This window comes from Rutilus rutilus (assembly GCF_951802725.1).
Source record: "Rutilus rutilus genome assembly, chromosome: 8".
NCBI lineage: Eukaryota > Metazoa > Chordata > Actinopteri > Cypriniformes > Leuciscidae > Rutilus > Rutilus rutilus.
In genome coordinates, this window is record NC_140222.1 from 21,356,575 (window position 1) to 21,373,601 (window position 17,027).

Sequence of the window (17,027 nt, forward strand, 5' to 3'; positions counted from 1 at the left end):
GCTTCGCCCCGGCCGCCCGATGAACTGTTTGCTTCGCCCTGTTCCCCCTCTGTACTGTCTGTGTCACCCTGGCCCCCTTTGAGTCTGTTACCCCCTGTTTCTGTGTCCCTTCATGGACCTGGCCCCCCGTCCCTCCCCCTGATCCTCCACCTTGCCACCTCCCTCCTGAACTTTTGTTTTGTTCTGTATCCGGTCTTGGAGTGTCTGGGAGCCACTCCGTAGAGGGGGGGTTATGTCACAGTGTCTGGTTGTGTTCCCCTGGTATCCACTAGATGTCCTCCTTTCCCCACGGTGTCATTCAAGAACTACCTTTCCCACAATTCCTGTATGTGTGATTGCACAGGTGTTTGTTATCTGTTCCCAGCTGTTTCTCGTTGTCATCTAGTTTGTTCCTGTATTTAAAGCCCTGTTTGTTCCATGTCCTGTGTGTATCGTTGTTTATGTCACACCGCGTTTGGTTTACCGTGTTCCCTGCCTGAGTCTGTTTATTGTTTTTGTACTGCCTGTCTGGATATCGAACCCTGCCTGTTTGACTACTCTTTTGGATTACCCTTAATAAACCTCAATTTGACTGCACTTGGATCCACCTTGCTTTTTACCTTGAGCGGATCGTGACAGTGTCATTGGGCTAAAATCAAATTACAACTAAATACCTAAACATACACAGCTTTAGCCTACATCAAAACATGTTGGAAACGTTTGTGTACATTGAACATCTCGTTACAATCTAGTGTTTACGAAACAGTCGCAGTTAATTAATTTGTCATTTTGGTCAAGAAGTGTCTGCTAAATGCCATGTAATTACAACACACTAAAACGCATGTTAAGAAACTTTGCCAGTACAACGCTGTTTTCACCACCTGGAGGCTTGTAGATGGCCAAGTCCTGCACCCAGCCACAGCAGAAAGCCTCGTAACTTTCCAAAGACTTGTGGCTTTTAAACTCCTGCATTGTGTAGTAACTTACACCAAAAACAAGGTAATTCACGATGTCCATATATGTGCATGGAGGTAATTGGTCCAGGTCTCTGTGCCATTCCACTGCAGGGAGCTTGTATGGGTCGATATTTTGGATGCCTGAGAGCTTCTCCAAATACCGCTGTTTTGTGCTTGGTGTGAGCTTGTTCCTGTAAGGTCCCTTTTCTTTCGCCTTATCTTTTTGCATTGCTTTACTTTCTCGTATTCGTAGATCCGTCTCTGTCCCGCCGAAATAATAAATGGGCGAAAATAATAAATGCGCGAAAATGAAAGAGCTCTGGAATGTTTTAGTCACGTGTAACCAGGTCTTAAAACGAAGTCTTGGCATAATAATCCCTTTCTTAAAGTTAGTCAAATCTTGAGATAAATGTTTTAAGTTAATTAATCAAAGTACATTTTCTATGTATTAAAAGAAAAAACAGTTAAGTGATGACAACGAATAAATAAGTGTTTGTTTAAAAAGGTTGGAAAAAAACGCCATCTACAATAAGTGATCAAATGCATAAAAAGATAGAAAAAGAGCGATTTCCCCCTTGAAAAGCTGTTCACACTACAATTCCCATGCTCCTTTTTGTGAGGAGTTGACCAATCACTGAGCTCCAAAACTTCAGGCAATCGAGCTCCGCCTTCACTTCCTGTTAGCTACTTCCTGACTGAAAGACTGCATGGCTGTTTTGTTTGCCTAGCTGAATCCCGAATCAATTACCATCCATAGGAGAAGCGCGATCGGCAGACGGCTGCCGCTGATCAGACAGCCAATTTAGAGAGACCCACTCATTGACTCAACGGTGAGTGAGAAAAACACTCTGAGACCTGTTAGGTTACCTGTAAAGGAACTAATTATGCTGGAAACGGTAACAGTTGATAAGCTGCCGTTTAGAAAGGCTGTTAATGGCTGTAATAGCTACTCAATGCTGTGTCACAATGTTAATGCTGCTAATGTGAGCCTATCTATCCTGCTAGTTTGGTTGTTCAGTGCTACATGCGCTCTTATCCTTGCAAAAAATATCTATATCAATATGTTTACTATGTGTGTAAAAGGAAAAAAGGTGTTAAAGCACATGTATGTGAATTTCTTGTCAGTGATTTAAGAGGTCAATTTTTTAGTGCATTCCCTCAATGTTACCGGTGCAGGGAGGGATGATAAGCACGCTTAGCCTTACTAGTACCTCCTAAATCTCTATTAATGTTCTTGCATTATTTGTTTTGCACAAATTGTAGTTAAATTCGTATTGTATTTGTATTGTGAGTTTGTTACTACCTTGTGTAGCAATAACCATTAATACTTGAAACTGGTTTTGTTTAAAATGAATGAATATGGATGTAAAAGCGCTTTAGGATATATTTATAGTTCACTACTATAAACACTTGAATCTGATACTTGATATATTATTGTCGTGCGACTGAACCTTCTTGAGAACATGATTTGAACCAATTGATATAAAGTGGAATGTTATTGATTGGTGATAATTCATGAGATAGACAGAATATGAATGTAATGCTGATTGTAATGATATGAATGCTTTTGGATTTCCTCTGGCCAACCCATAGGTCAGGTTTTTTTTGCCAGATTCATTCCAGTGACGCACATGGATCGGAAGTCACGCCCGACTTGGAGTTGAAGCCTTCCGGTTGGATTGGGATTGGATGTTCACACCCTGAAACTCCGAAAGATTCCCAGCGTACGTTGGGTGGCGAGCCACAGACCCACGAGCATAAGTCTATGCGCAGTCTCACTTTCTCTCCTTCACGGATTGTGTGGTAGGATCCACGAGCACTGGCATACTGATACTGTCACGACACTGATTCAACCAAAAAAAAAAAGGGCCCCAACGAGCAATAAGACTATTTTTGGAACTGGGTTTTATTTCTTTTGTTTTAAGGGAAACTTATGCCGGCTTTATTATTTTCTTATTTCTTCAGGTACATTCTCTGAACTAAATTGTTACACTGTTTGTTATTGTTCCTGTTGTTAAACAAAGAGTGATCACAATGACGCAAATTACTGTTTTCTGTCTTTATTGAGGTCAAACCACTGGCTCTTAAGGATTTAGCATCTTCTGTTACTGGTCCAAATACTGTTAAAGATAACTAATTACCTGTTACTCTGTTATTATATCGTAAAAAGGGTTACAGCTCTGGCGAGCCAGCCAGGAGCCAGTTGGTTTGAATATCAATATTGAACACGTGTCCAATATGGACTTTGTACAGAGGTGTGGTGTTAAAATCCCAAACGCAGTTATTGTTAGTGGGCTAACACAAGTAGGAGACCAAGATGAACAGGTTGTTGACTTCCTTAAAGAATATGGGTCTATCAAAAGAACCATTCTAGTTGATGAAGATGAATCAGAATTTTACCAAAACCTGATCGTTGAGTACACGCACGGCACAGCTCTAGAAACACTAAGTGGAATATTGCCATACAAATATGCCTTGCAAGATGACCCCTCTGTTGTTTACAACATCAGAGCTTTGAGCAGTGCGTACCAAACTGAAATCAGTGGTAATATTACCAAAACTTACCTGTCAGAACTTAAGGCCTTAGCCAAACTTAGCGGTGCTGAGTACGGACATGTGCTTAAAGGAGTGATATCCCAGATTAGTAAAGATATTGAAGCAATGAGCTCTGTATCAGAGGAAGTTCCTCTTGCCCATGCTGAAACCCCCACTGAGACCCAGCTGACCATTACCTCCACTGAACAGCACCCCCCTGTCTTATCCTCAGACACCGCTCACAGAAATGATGGCCTTCCTCCCCCTGGCACCATCCCAACCAACAGTGTGGGTACAGCCCCTTCACTTTCAGCAAATGACATGAATCCACCAGAAGTTCAAAAGGTTGTGGTTGAACACATTGTAAGGAGCGAAGCAATCAGCCCTCACTTTCAGCCCCAATTAAGGCTCCGCTCCTTCTCTGGAAAGACTCCCAGGCCCAATAACGAGACCGATTATGACACCTGGCGCTCCCATATTGAACTGCTGCTAAATGATCCTAACATACTTCCCCTTCAGATCACCAGAAAGATTGTAGAGAGCTTGCTTCCACCTGCAGCTGATGTGGTCAAAGGATTACGGCCCAATTCACCCCCTTTAACTTTCCTGCAGCTACTTGATTCGGCTTTTGGCGCGGTTGAGGATGGGGAAGAACTTTTTGCGCGTTTCTTAAACACGTTCCAGAACCCAGGGGAGAGTGCTTCCGCTTACCTTCATCGGCTGCAGGTCGCATTAAACCTTGTAGTAAAAAGGGGTGGGGTTGCACCAAGAGAAGTTGACAGACACCTTCTAAAGCAGTTCTGTAGAGGGTGTTGGGACAGTGCTCTGCTCTCTACTCTGCAACTTGAACAGGCGAGAAGTCACCCGCCTTCATTTGCAGAGCTCCTGCTGATGTTGCGCACAGAGGAAGACAGGCAGCAAGCTAAAGCCAGCCGCATGAGGAAACATATAGGTGCCGCAAAACGAGTCCAAGTTCAGTCTCAGAGTGTATGTGCATGCGCAGACCCAAAGGAGAAACCACAGGTATGTCCCAGTGCCATTGAAGACCTTGTGAAGCAGGTTGCCACCCTGCAGAGCCAGCTGACCTCTTTCATGGCAGAGAAAAAGAAAGATAGAAAAGGAACCGCACAGAAACCCCAGAGCCGAACACCAGACAAAACAAATGCAAACATGCAAACCCAGATAAGAACAAAGCAGACGAACAAACCCCGGCCCTGGTACTGCTTTAAGTGTGGAGAAGATGGGCATATCTCCTCTACGTGTACCGAAGCTCCCAATCCTGCTTTGGTGGCTGAAAAACGAAAACAATTGGAGAAGAGATTAAGTGAGTGGGAAATGAAGGCTAACTCCAGCTCACAGTTAAACGACTAACGGCTCCTGTGGTGGGACAGACAGGGGCTGAGACAAATCAATGTCCCTCGGCTTTAAACCTCATAGTCAACTCACAAGCATGCACCAGCATTGAACAATCAGACAGTAGCCCCCCATTCAAGTTTCCTAAAGGACTCATCGGTACGAAAAGTACAGCTTTTGTGAACATAAAAGATCAAGAAGTTACCTGCTTGCTCGACACGGGCTCACAAGTAACAACTATCCCACAGTCATTTTATGAACGACATCTCTCAGAACAGGAGATTAAGCCACTCCATGACCTCTTAGAGGTAGAAGGAGCAGCAGGACAGTCTGTCCCCTACTTGGGGTACATTGAACTAGCTGTAACTTTCCCGGAAGAGTTTGTTGGAGCACCAATTGAAGTAAACACACTTGCATTAGTGGTCCCAAATCTTAACACCATTACAGAGCCCCTTGTGCTTATAGGCACCAACACCCTGGATGTCCTTTACAACATCTGTTCCGAATCTGGGGTGAAACATCAGCCTATCCCACACGGCTATCGAGCAGTCCTTAAAGTACTTGAAGTTAGACACAACCAGACAACCCATCCTGAGCCCCAAGGTGTTGTGAAATTACTGGGGAAGAGCGCTCAAATTGTTCCAGCTGGCAAAACTGTCGTACTTGAGGGAGTTTCCCCTGTTAGTGGATTCCAGAATGAGAAATCTGTTCTGATCGAACACACAAACTTACCCTCCTTGCCGGGTGGCTTGCTTGTTAAGGCCAGCCTGGTTGATCTTCCCCTCCGGCAACCCTATAAGTTACCAGTCATAATTTGTAATGAGTCTGATCATGATGTTGTCATTCCCCCAAAGAGCACAATAGCCCAAATGCATACCTACCAGACCATCTTGTTAAAGCAGCACAATGCAGAGTCAGCTGAGCCATCTAAAAAGACGGCGGAAGCAGAGCCCTCCCAAAAGTCCACTCTGAGCTTTAATTTCGGTGAGTCCCCTATCCCGCCTGTGTGGAAAGAACGCATCACAGGGAAACTAAATAACATGCATGACGTGTTTGCAAAACATGATGCAGATTTCGGCCGAACAGACAAAGTGACACATCATATAAAACTCTCAGACGACACTCCTTTCAAACAGCGCGCACGACCAATCCACCCTCAGGATATTGAGGCCGTTCGAAACCACATCCAGGAGCTCCTCGATGCAGGAGTCATCAGAGATTCAGAGTCTCCATTTTCATCACCAATCGTGGTTGTGAGGAAGAAAAATGGCCAAGTCCGCCTGTGCATAGACTATAGACGGTTGAACCTCCAGACCATAAAGGATGCGTATTCTCTCCCAAAGCTAGAGGACACATTCTGTGCACTTAATGGCTCTCAGTGGTTTTCTGTCCTCGATTTAAAATCTGGTTTCTACCAGATAGAGGTTGAAGAGGCAGATAAGCCAAAAACAGCTTTCGTGTGCCCACTTGGCTTCTGGGAGTTTAATCGGATGCCTCAAGGAGTGACTAACGCACCTAGTACGTTCCAAAGGCTAATGGAGAAATGCATGGGAGACATGCACTTGAAAGAAGTACTAGTTTTTCTCGACGACCTAATCATATTCTCCAAGACCCTTGAAGAACACGAGGAGAGGTTAATGAAGGTGCTATCCCGTCTCAAAGAGTTTGGCCTCAAACTTTCCCCAGAAAAGTGTGCCTTCTTTCAGACATCAGTCCGATACCTTGGTCATGTGGTGTCTAGAAATGGAGTACAAACTGACCCAGAAAAGACTGCTGCTCTCAAGACTTGGCCCGTCCCTGAGAACCTGCGAGAATTAAGATCTTTCCTCGGGTTCGCTGGGTACTATAGGAGGTTTGTTAAAGGTTACTCCAATATTGTGAAGCCCCTCCATGAGCTAACCTCTGGCTACCCACCTTCCCAAAAGAGAGCTAAAGTGACAAAAAGATCAGAGTACAGAGACCCAAAAGAGCCCTTTGGGGAGCGATGGACCCCTGCTTGCCAACAAGCGTTTGAGACTGTAATCGAAAAACTTACCACCGCCCCTGTGCTAGGTTTTGCAGATCCTCAGAAACCTTATGTACTGCACACTGACGCCAGCACCACTGGACTTGGTGCAGTTTTGTACCAAGAACAGGAGGGCCAGTTGAGAGCGATTGGATATGCGAGCAGAGGGTTATCACGGAGTGAAAGTCGCTACCCGGCGCATAAATTGGAATTCTTAGCGTTGAAGTGGTCAGTCACCGAAAAGTTTGCAGATTATCTATATGGTAATCAGTTCACTGTTGTAACTGACAGTAATCCGCTAACTTACATATTGACCTCAGCTAAACTGGATGCGACGAGCTACAGATGGCTGGCAGCATTGTCCACATTCTCGTTCAAGCTTCTCTACCGACCTGGGAAACAGAACGGTGATGCTGATGGTCTGTCACGCAGGCCACACGGAGCCTTGGAGGATGACCCAAAGTCACAGAAAGAGAGGGAACGCATTTTCCAGTTCACCAAAGACCATCTCTCTGACCCAGATAATGCCAATGCTGTTAACGAGGAAGTCATACAAGCAATCTGTGAAAGACAACTTATTTACAGCACCCAAGTTGATGACAGTAACAGTGGAAACGTTGTTTTAGTCGAATGCCTTGCCGTCTCTGCAGATGCGGTGCCCCAATGCTATCAACAAGCAGACCAGTCTGGTGAACTTCCCGCCGTCCCTCACCTGTCTGAAGCAGAACTGGTGGATAGACAAAGGGCCGACCAGTGTATAAAACACGTCATTTCCCAAATTGAGACAGGTGACACACCACCCCCTACCTTGCGAAATGAACTTCCTGATCTCCCTTTCTTTTTAAGAGAGTTAAGCCGCCTTGAACTTGTGAATAATGTCTTATACAGACGACGCCAAGAAGGTCCCAAAACAACGTACCAGCTTGTCCTCCCAGCTGAGCTTCGTGGCGCAGTTTTGACTAGCCTTCATGACCATATGGGTCATATGGGAGTTGACCGCACATTGGACCTTATTCGGACCAGGTTCTATTGGCCAAGGATGGCTGTGGATGTGGAGAGAAAGGTGAGGACTTGTGGCAGGTGTGTGCGGAGGAAAGCACTTCCAGAGAGAGCTGCACCCCTAATAAATATCAGGACCACAAGACCCCTTGAACTTCTATGCATGGATTTCCTTTCCCTTGAACCTGACAGAAATGGAACTAAAGACATCCTTGTGATCACGGATCACTTTACGAAATTTGCAGTGGCCATTCCCACTCCCAACCAAAAGGCCCGTACAGTGGCAAAGTGTTTGTGGGAGAACTTCATGGTGCACTATGGAATGCCAGAAAAACTACACAGTGACCAGGGACCGGATTTTGAATCCCGCATGATAAAGGAACTCTGTCAAGTGGCCGGCATTCAAAAGGTGAGAACAACACCCTACCATCCCAGGGGCAACCCTGTGGAGAGGTTTAATCGCACCTTACTTAATATGCTCGGCACCCTTCAGAACCAAGAAAAGTCCCATTGGCGTGATTTTGTCAGACCCCTTGTCCACGCCTACAACTGTACTAAAAACGATGTGACGGGGTTCACACCTTATGAACTGATGTTCGGGCGCCAGCCCCGTCTACCAGTCGATTTGGCATTTGGACTACCGCTGCATGGCAAGCAACACACATCACACTCCGAATATGTGCAGAACCTTAAATCACGGCTTGAGGAGAGCTACAAGTTAGCCATGAGTAATGCTGCAAAGACCGCACACAAGAACAAAACACGGTTCGACAGACGAGTGATCGCTTCAGACTTGGAGCCTGGAGACCGAGTGCTAGTCCGGAACGTCCGCATCCGGGGGAAGCATAAGATCTCAGACAAGTGGGAGTCTACCGTCCACGTAGTAGTGAGCAGGGCAGGTACCCTACCTGTCTATACTGTCAAGCCCGAAGTCGGTGATGGTCCATTAAGAACCCTGCACAGGGACTTACTCCTCCCATGTGGATTCCTACCTATGGAGGGAAGCAGCAAGTCTGCCAAACAACCTGCAAAGCGCAGAATAGCAACTCGTGCAAATCCTGTTCTGGATGCTGACCCTTCAGAGGAAGAAGAGGATGAATCCATCCCAATCCATTGGTTCAGTGAGGTCTCAAATGTGTTCATCCCCGCAGTCCATGAAGGTCTAGCACAGCCCAAAGTATCCTTGTCTAATGAACGACATAGGCAGTATACTGTATCTCCAGGTCCCTGTTCTGTCGAGAGCCCAGTAAATGCCCATACCGTAGATTGCTCCCCTGAACTGTCTAGTCCATCGGGTATGTCTACCGATGCCCCAGTCAGTCCTCTGAGGTCTAGTAGACCTACCAGCCATTGCAGTAATACAGAATACTTACTTACTGAAAACATCGCCCCAATCGACCGAGTACCTGAAAGAGACCCCATTAAAAGTAACCTGCCTGATACCCACTTACCTGAAGTGCATCCTGTGGAGAAAGAGACCATACTTGATGCTGTCAATGACATCTGTAATGAACAGCAGTCGGTGTCTTCTGACATGTCAGAGCGTGAGGAGGAAGTAGACAGGACAAAGACTGAGAAGTCTGTGGGAGGAGAGAAACCGGAAATGGATGGAACTGAATCCAGAGAGGAAGCAGAGAGAATGGCAGTCACAGATGCTCCTGTCAGGAGATCTGAAAGGGAACGTCAACCGTCAAGGCGACTGGATTATCCTGAACTCGGAAACCCATTGGTCACAGTTGTTAAATCGTTTCTCCATGGGTTGACCACTGTGTTGTCCGATGTTTTGAATGAAGATCAAGTAGTCTCTGCGCCTTTCCTCCCATACCCCCCTCAGATAAAGCACATTTGAGCTCTTCCATGTACAGGGACGTACATGAGTTCAGGAGGGGAGAGTGTAACCAGGTCTTAAAACGAAGTCTTGGCATAATAATCCCTTTCTTAAAGTTAGTCAAATCTTGAGATAAATGTTTTAAGTTAATTAATCAAAGTACATTTTCTATGTATTAAAAGAAAAAACAGTTAAGTGATGACAACGAATAAATAAGTGTTTGTTTAAAAAGGTTGGAAAAAAACGCCATCTACAATAAGTGATCAAATGCATAAAAAGATAGAAAAAGAGCGATTTCCCCCTTGAAAAGCTGTTCACACTACAATTCCCATGCTCCTTTTTGTGAGGAGTTGACCAATCACTGAGCTCCAAAACTTCAGGCAATCGAGCTCCGCCTTCACTTCCTGTTAGCTACTTCCTGACTGAAAGACTGCATGGCTGTTTTGTTTGCCTAGCTGAATCCCGAATCAATTACCATCCATAGGAGAAGCGCGATCGGCAGACGGCTGCCGCTGATCAGACAGCCAATTTAGAGAGACCCACTCATTGACTCAACGGTGAGTGAGAAAAACACTCTGAGACCTGTTAGGTTACCTGTAAAGGAACTAATTATGCTGGAAACGGTAACAGTTGATAAGCTGCCGTTTAGAAAGGCTGTTAATGGCTGTAATAGCTACTCAATGCTGTGTCACAATGTTAATGCTGCTAATGTGAGCCTATCTATCCTGCTAGTTTGGTTGTTCAGTGCTACATGCGCTCTTATCCTTGCAAAAAATATCTATATCAATATGTTTACTATGTGTGTAAAAGGAAAAAAGGTGTTAAAGCACATGTATGTGAATTTCTTGTCAGTGATTTAAGAGGTCAATTTTTTAGTGCATTCCCTCAATGTTACCGGTGCAGGGAGGGATGATAAGCACGCTTAGCCTTACTAGTACCTCCTAAATCTCTATTAATGTTCTTGCATTATTTGTTTTGCACAAATTGTAGTTAAATTCGTATTGTATTTGTATTGTGAGTTTGTTACTACCTTGTGTAGCAATAACCATTAATACTTGAAACTGGTTTTGTTTAAAATGAATGAATATGGATGTAAAAGCGCTTTAGGATATATTTATAGTTCACTACTATAAACACTTGAATCTGATACTTGATATATTATTGTCGTGCGACTGAACCTTCTTGAGAACATGATTTGAACCAATTGATATAAAGTGGAATGTTATTGATTGGTGATAATTCATGAGATAGACAGAATATGAATGTAATGCTGATTGTAATGATATGAATGCTTTTGGATTTCCTCTGGCCAACCCATAGGTCAGGTTTTTTTTGCCAGATTCATTCCAGTGACGCACATGGATCGGAAGTCACGCCCGACTTGGAGTTGAAGCCTTCCGGTTGGATTGGGATTGGATGTTCACACCCTGAAACTCCGAAAGATTCCCAGCGTACGTTGGGTGGCGAGCCACAGACCCACGAGCATAAGTCTATGCGCAGTCTCACTTTCTCTCCTTCACGGATTGTGTGGTAGGATCCACGAGCACTGGCATACTGATACTGTCACGACACTGATTCAACCAAAAAAAAAAAGGGCCCCAACGAGCAATAAGACTATTTTTGGAACTGGGTTTTATTTCTTTTGTTTTAAGGGAAACTTATGCCGGCTTTATTATTTTCTTATTTCTTCAGGTACATTCTCTGAACTAAATTGTTACACTGTTTGTTATTGTTCCTGTTGTTAAACAAAGAGTGATCACAATGACGCAAATTACTGTTTTCTGTCTTTATTGAGGTCAAACCACTGGCTCTTAAGGATTTAGCATCTTCTGTTACTGGTCCAAATACTGTTAAAGATAACTAATTACCTGTTACTCTGTTATTATATCGTAAAAAGGGTTACAGACGCCTCTGTGAAGTTCTGAAGGCGTTGCCCCTGGCAACGATAGCGTCTCCTACCGTCATGGCCGACCGGCTCAGACCCCGCCCAAATCAACCCAAATCGGCACGTGACTCCTCACTCTCAATAGAACACCCTATGCGGAAGTAAAGACGCTGGCTGAGATTCTACCGGAAATACGTCAGCAGCGTTCGTGCATAGAGCGTATTGCTTCGGAAAATGATTCACTGTGGCTCGAAACGCCACACACTGGTGACCTCTACTGGTCAGACAGTGTAAATGCAACGAAAACTCAGCCACATCCATGACACCTTTGACAAACCAATTGCAAATGTTTTATTAAAAGTGTAATCTATTAAATGTAATTTACAAATCACTTAATAATTTGAAATGTCTGTATAGTAGGTGTTATAGTATAACCATTGACAGTTCAGCAGATTTCAAAACATTATTGTTCACTGAAATCACATAGCCAAACTTTTGCAGTTTATTTTATACACACTCCGAATTACTGGTTCAAATGATTCGCAAACGTTTGTAACGTGACTCACACTCAAAACTGAAAACAACAGCATGCATTTAGACACGGATTATCTTGATGAAGAAGAAGAAGAACATTGTGAAGAGTCTCTGCTGAAGGCAGCAACAGGCAGACAAAAACATGGGGAAACTAATAGCCTTGTTGATTTAGGACAACCTATTGTTGATACATTTATAAGTTGAATAAGTATTCATATATACATGAATAAGTTCAATGAATGTACAAATATATATTTAACAAGTAATAACAACGTGTGCATGTGTGAATAATTATTTATGGGCAATGTCTCTGACTTTGAATGGAGTCAGAAAACGAACACAAATTCTTCACAGTGATCAAGATGGCGGCATTATATCCGCTTTGAGGTGAGTAGAATCAGCGGACTATACAAGTTGGACAATGATATTTGTGGATAAAAGAATAACAATTTTATCAAATGATTAAAGGTGCTCTAAGCGATGTCGGGAGACGTAACTTCTTGTTGACGTTCGAATTGTTGTCAAACAAAACGGAGGCCAGCTTGACCTTCCCTCCTCCTCCTCATCCCGTCTCCTCCCTCCTCCCCACCCTTCCGGCATAAAGGAAAGTCAAAGTAGTCACTACAAACAACAAAGTTGAGTTTTACTGATACTTCATTCAATGTGTAATGTCACCAAGTTAGATAAATGCTTTTATATATTGCAGAACAGAATAAAGAAAAAGAGAAACATTATCTTAAAATTGTTTCGCCACCTGAGGTTATAACTATAGCTCCCATCCAAGGACGCAATAATAGCAAGATAACGTTAGCTTCGCGTTTCCCAGTGAGCATAAACAACGGCGGCGGCGTAAACAAATTTAGTCAAAGTTGTCAAAAGCCTATAAATGAACATTCAAATTCCAAACAAACAGTGGGTGAAAACAATCATTCACACAAATTGTGGCCCTACTGTGAATTTGCTTGATCATTTACAATAGAGATTGATCGCTAGCTGCCAGAAACATATGTTGTATTCACCAAAGTTAACGCTGACTGCATAGTTCTAGCTAATTACATCCTTGTGTTGGGTTGGTCGAACATGAACGTCAATTTAGAAAGAAAAATGGATTTACCTACCTGTTCTGCAAAAACAGAGGAACCTGAATGTCAGATTGGAAGCCCTTCTGCCAGCGGAGTTCTCGCCACCTTTTGAAGATTTTTCCGATGTAAATTCGGGACTTCACGCGTTCCTAATCCTTGTCCCTCTTCTTTGCAATTTGTTCATCGGAACGTCGTATCTTTGGTCGTGTGTCGGCCATAATTCAAACTTCCCTCTTCATTCTCTCTCCTCCACACCCCCTTCATGTGTACGCGCACTAATTCTAATAAAATTCTGTCATCATTTACTCATCCTCATGTTGTTTCAAACCTGTATGAATTTCTTTCTTCTGCTAAACACAAAGGAAGATATTTAGAAGAATGTCAGTAACAAGTAGGCTACCATTGGTTACACAGTATATTTTTTTCCTACTATGGAAGTCAATGGTACCAAAAACTGTCTGGTTACTGACATTCTTCTAAATATCTTCCTTTCTGTTCAGCAGAAGAAAGAAATTCATACAGGTTTGAAACAACATGAGGGTGAGTATATGATGACAGAATTTTCATTTTAAAGTGGAGTATCCCTTTAATGGGAATGTGGGTTCCATCGATGCACCCAATCACATTTGGGAACCCTGAAATTGAAAGTTATATAATTAGAAACATTTAAAATTATTGTGCCTGTATACAGTATGGATAGATTAAGTAGTGCTATGTAACTAAAATGGTCTGTCATAGAATATCATAGAACGGACAAACCCGCCACTCTGTGGAATTCCTCTTTAATGACCCTCAGTGGTTTATGGCCAGGGAACTGCACAAAAGTGTGTAGGAACCGTTTGAGTGCAATGCATAGCCTACTGTACGAACAGCCCTACACACAGTTGCTTTCCCACATGCTCTGCATCGCCATACAAAAAAACTCCCCGCCGCAAAGCGAAAGGCAATGCACAAAACTGTGCTCCGTACAAGCGCTAATCCGCGATGTGTCACGTTTGCTGTGTATGGTTTCAAAATCTTCGTTAAATAAATTAACGATTCTTTTGAAAAACGGTAACGCTCCCGCAAATATTCATTTGGATACGTAAACACATCGATACGTGGTCGTATCACCCTCTCACGGCGGTAAAGATTTCGTATTATCTGTGCTTCCACATCCACTGGATCGTCTTCAAAAGGGCACGTCATGCTCCGTCACCTCTCTGAAACAAACTAACCCTGGAACATAACCTGCTCCGGAGCAGGTTAAGTTCAGAGAGTGAGTTGCTATGACTACTAACATAGCCTACTCTGAAAGTTACCTCCGTTTTTGGAACCGAAAGTTGAGGTTATCCGCTTACTTACTCTCAAACATACCCGGGTATGTCACATAACCTGCTTTCTGGAATACCCCCCTGATCTTTTTCCACTAAGCCCTGTGTTTTGCCTTGTTCATCGTCTGATCTCTGTCGTATTTAGTGTGTGTGAAACTTCTGTCTTCTATGTACCTGTATTATTTATATTGTGAGTAAAAGTTTGCATTGGAACTTTTGATTCTCCTTCATCATCTTCTTCTGCCTGCACCACACTGTGACAACCTTCTTATAAACTTACAATGTTTGAAAATATTGATTTATAAAGAAGACAGATATGTGATTATTTCTGAGTATCTGATTTTTGTGTAGGCTAGTCCATATGGTGTACATTGGAATTTACTTCAAATCTCTTTCCCCGCCATTGACTGAATTTTACGACTATCCATGTGTTCACTGTTATACGCTATGACACATCTTCTAGTAGCCTCCATCTCCGTATCAAAACAGGAGAAGAAGACTCAAAAATAAAAGATGTTGCGATGTATAATTATATAATTATATATAGCCTATATAAATTTTTTTTTTTTTTTTTTTTTTTGGTGTAGCATCATTTAGCAGCTTTGGACATCACATAATTACACCATTCAAAGAATACTAGATTTTGATGAGAAAGTACAGAATTGGATATATAGAATAAAAGATGAAATTAAAGCCTGCCAGTCACTCAATGGAAGATCTCATGATCATTCTGATGTATTTGTGTGTTTAACAGAGGCTGCGAGTCAAACTACATGCAGTCAAATTTCCCCTCCAGGTTAGACAAGGAAATTGCAGTTTTTATACAAACTTTTCACAATATAAAAAAAAAAAAAAAAAAAAAAAACATTTTATACAAGTATAAATTATAATGGTACATTTGAATTGTTCATTTTTTTTTAGTAAAAATTACTCCAACATTATTTTAAAAAAGTATACATTTGCGGTTATTAAAATTCATAATCCTTTTACTTTTTTATTTTTACTATTGAGCACAAATTTTAAATAGAAATGTCTCTTGTAAGATGCTAAGCATTCAAATAACAAGTAATCATCATCAAATAAAAAATGTTGTTACTTTTTTTTTATTTATTATTGTATTACTTTGATTCTGCCTCTTACTAGTTTTTACATGCTCAGTACACTTGGTGGCAGCAAAGTCAAAGTTAAACAATCCTGTTTATTTTGATATTCTGCAACAATAACATTTTAAAAACGTAAAAATACAAATATATAGGCCCTATATATATTTAACCCGCACTAAATACAGAATTGTTAAATAACATCGTTTTTTATAATTGTGAGACTGTTCTGTCATAATGAGCCTGCATTTGCTGATATGGACCAATAAGGAATTAAAGATGTAAATTACACAAATCATATGATTAAGTAATATCACACTCACAGAAGTGCTGTTGCACTGATAGACATAAGCACAAGTTATTATTGAGTAACTTACATTTTAGAGAAAATTTGGCCAATGTAAATAGTTTCAAGCTTTGTGTAGTGTATGTGAGTGGAGCAACAGCAATTTCCCCTCACTATTCAAAGGGCTATCACTAAAATGCATATATATCACTAAAATATATATAATATATATATATATACTAACAGAGTCTGAAATGTACTCTTTATTTACTTAATTCTTCTCAGCTGCAGAAAAGATCTGATTTAGTAGATTATGTTGAGATTTCCTATTGGGAGATTTCTGTTCTGATCATCCTATAAAAAATAACATTTAACGAACACAATTGGGTGCGTGCGACTGATTAACTTACAATTTAGGCCAAATTTGGCTATAGGCCTAGTATTTAGCCTTCTCTCTCTCTCTCTCTCTCTCTCTCTCTCTCTCTCTCTCTCTCTCTCTCTCTCTCTCTCTCTCTCTCTGCCAATGAAAATAGTTCATTATAGCATCAACTCACAAAACCCTACCCTAGGAAGGCAAGGCAAGGCAAGGCAAGTTTATTTATATAGCACATTTCATACACAATGGCAATTCAAAGTGCTTTACATAGAAGAAATTAAAATAATAAAAAGAAATAAGAATAATTAAAACAGTTTAGAAGAATACAAAATAAAATACAGTACAAACAGTCGGACGAACATTGGCACAGTGCTCATTCAGTAAATGCATAGTTAAACAGATGTGTTTTGAGTCTGGATTTGAATGTGACTACTGTAGGAGCACGTCTGATCTCCTCTGGAAGCTGGTTCCAGCTGCGGCTGGCATAATAGCTAAAAGCGGACTCGCCATGCTTAGAGTGAACCCTTGGTATTTCTAGCTGATATGATCCTAATGATCTGAGTGATCTGTTGGGTTTATATTCAGTGAGCATATCTGCAATGTATTGAGGTCCTAGACCATTGAATGATTTATATACCAGTAATAATACTTTAAAATCAATCCTAAATTTAACTGGGAGCCAGTGTAAAGACCTGAGGACTGGTGTGATATGTTCATATTTTCTGGTTCTGCTCAGAATCCTGGCGGCAGCGTTCTGTATGAGCTGCAACTGTCTTATGGTCTTTTTGGGAAGTCC

At 42.1% G+C, this 17,027-nt stretch overlaps 1 protein-coding gene across 3 annotated transcripts; it reads left to right on the plus strand.

Annotated features, from left to right (window-relative positions):
• Nucleotides 1-1,318: 1,318 nt before the first annotated feature.
• On the plus strand, nucleotides 1,319-4,841 carry LOC311296249 (paraneoplastic antigen Ma3 homolog; the record flags this gene model as incomplete). 3 transcript variants are annotated; one of them, XM_084417919.1, is made up of 2 exons in its annotated part: nucleotides 1,319-1,769; nucleotides 2,534-4,841. In XM_084417919.1, the coding sequence occupies exon 2, from the start codon at nucleotides 3,174-3,176 to the stop codon at nucleotides 4,839-4,841; it is 1,668 nt and encodes a 555-aa protein (XP_084274045.1). In that variant the 5' UTR covers nucleotides 1,319-1,769; nucleotides 2,534-3,173. The 3 variants fall into 3 exon arrangements, with proteins under 3 accessions (XP_084274045.1, XP_084274044.1, XP_084274046.1); XM_084417918.1 differs by having other exon boundaries at nucleotides 1,319-1,765; nucleotides 2,529-4,841; XM_084417920.1 differs by having other exon boundaries at nucleotides 1,319-1,765.
• Between the last annotated feature and the right edge of the window lie 12,186 nt (nucleotides 4,842-17,027).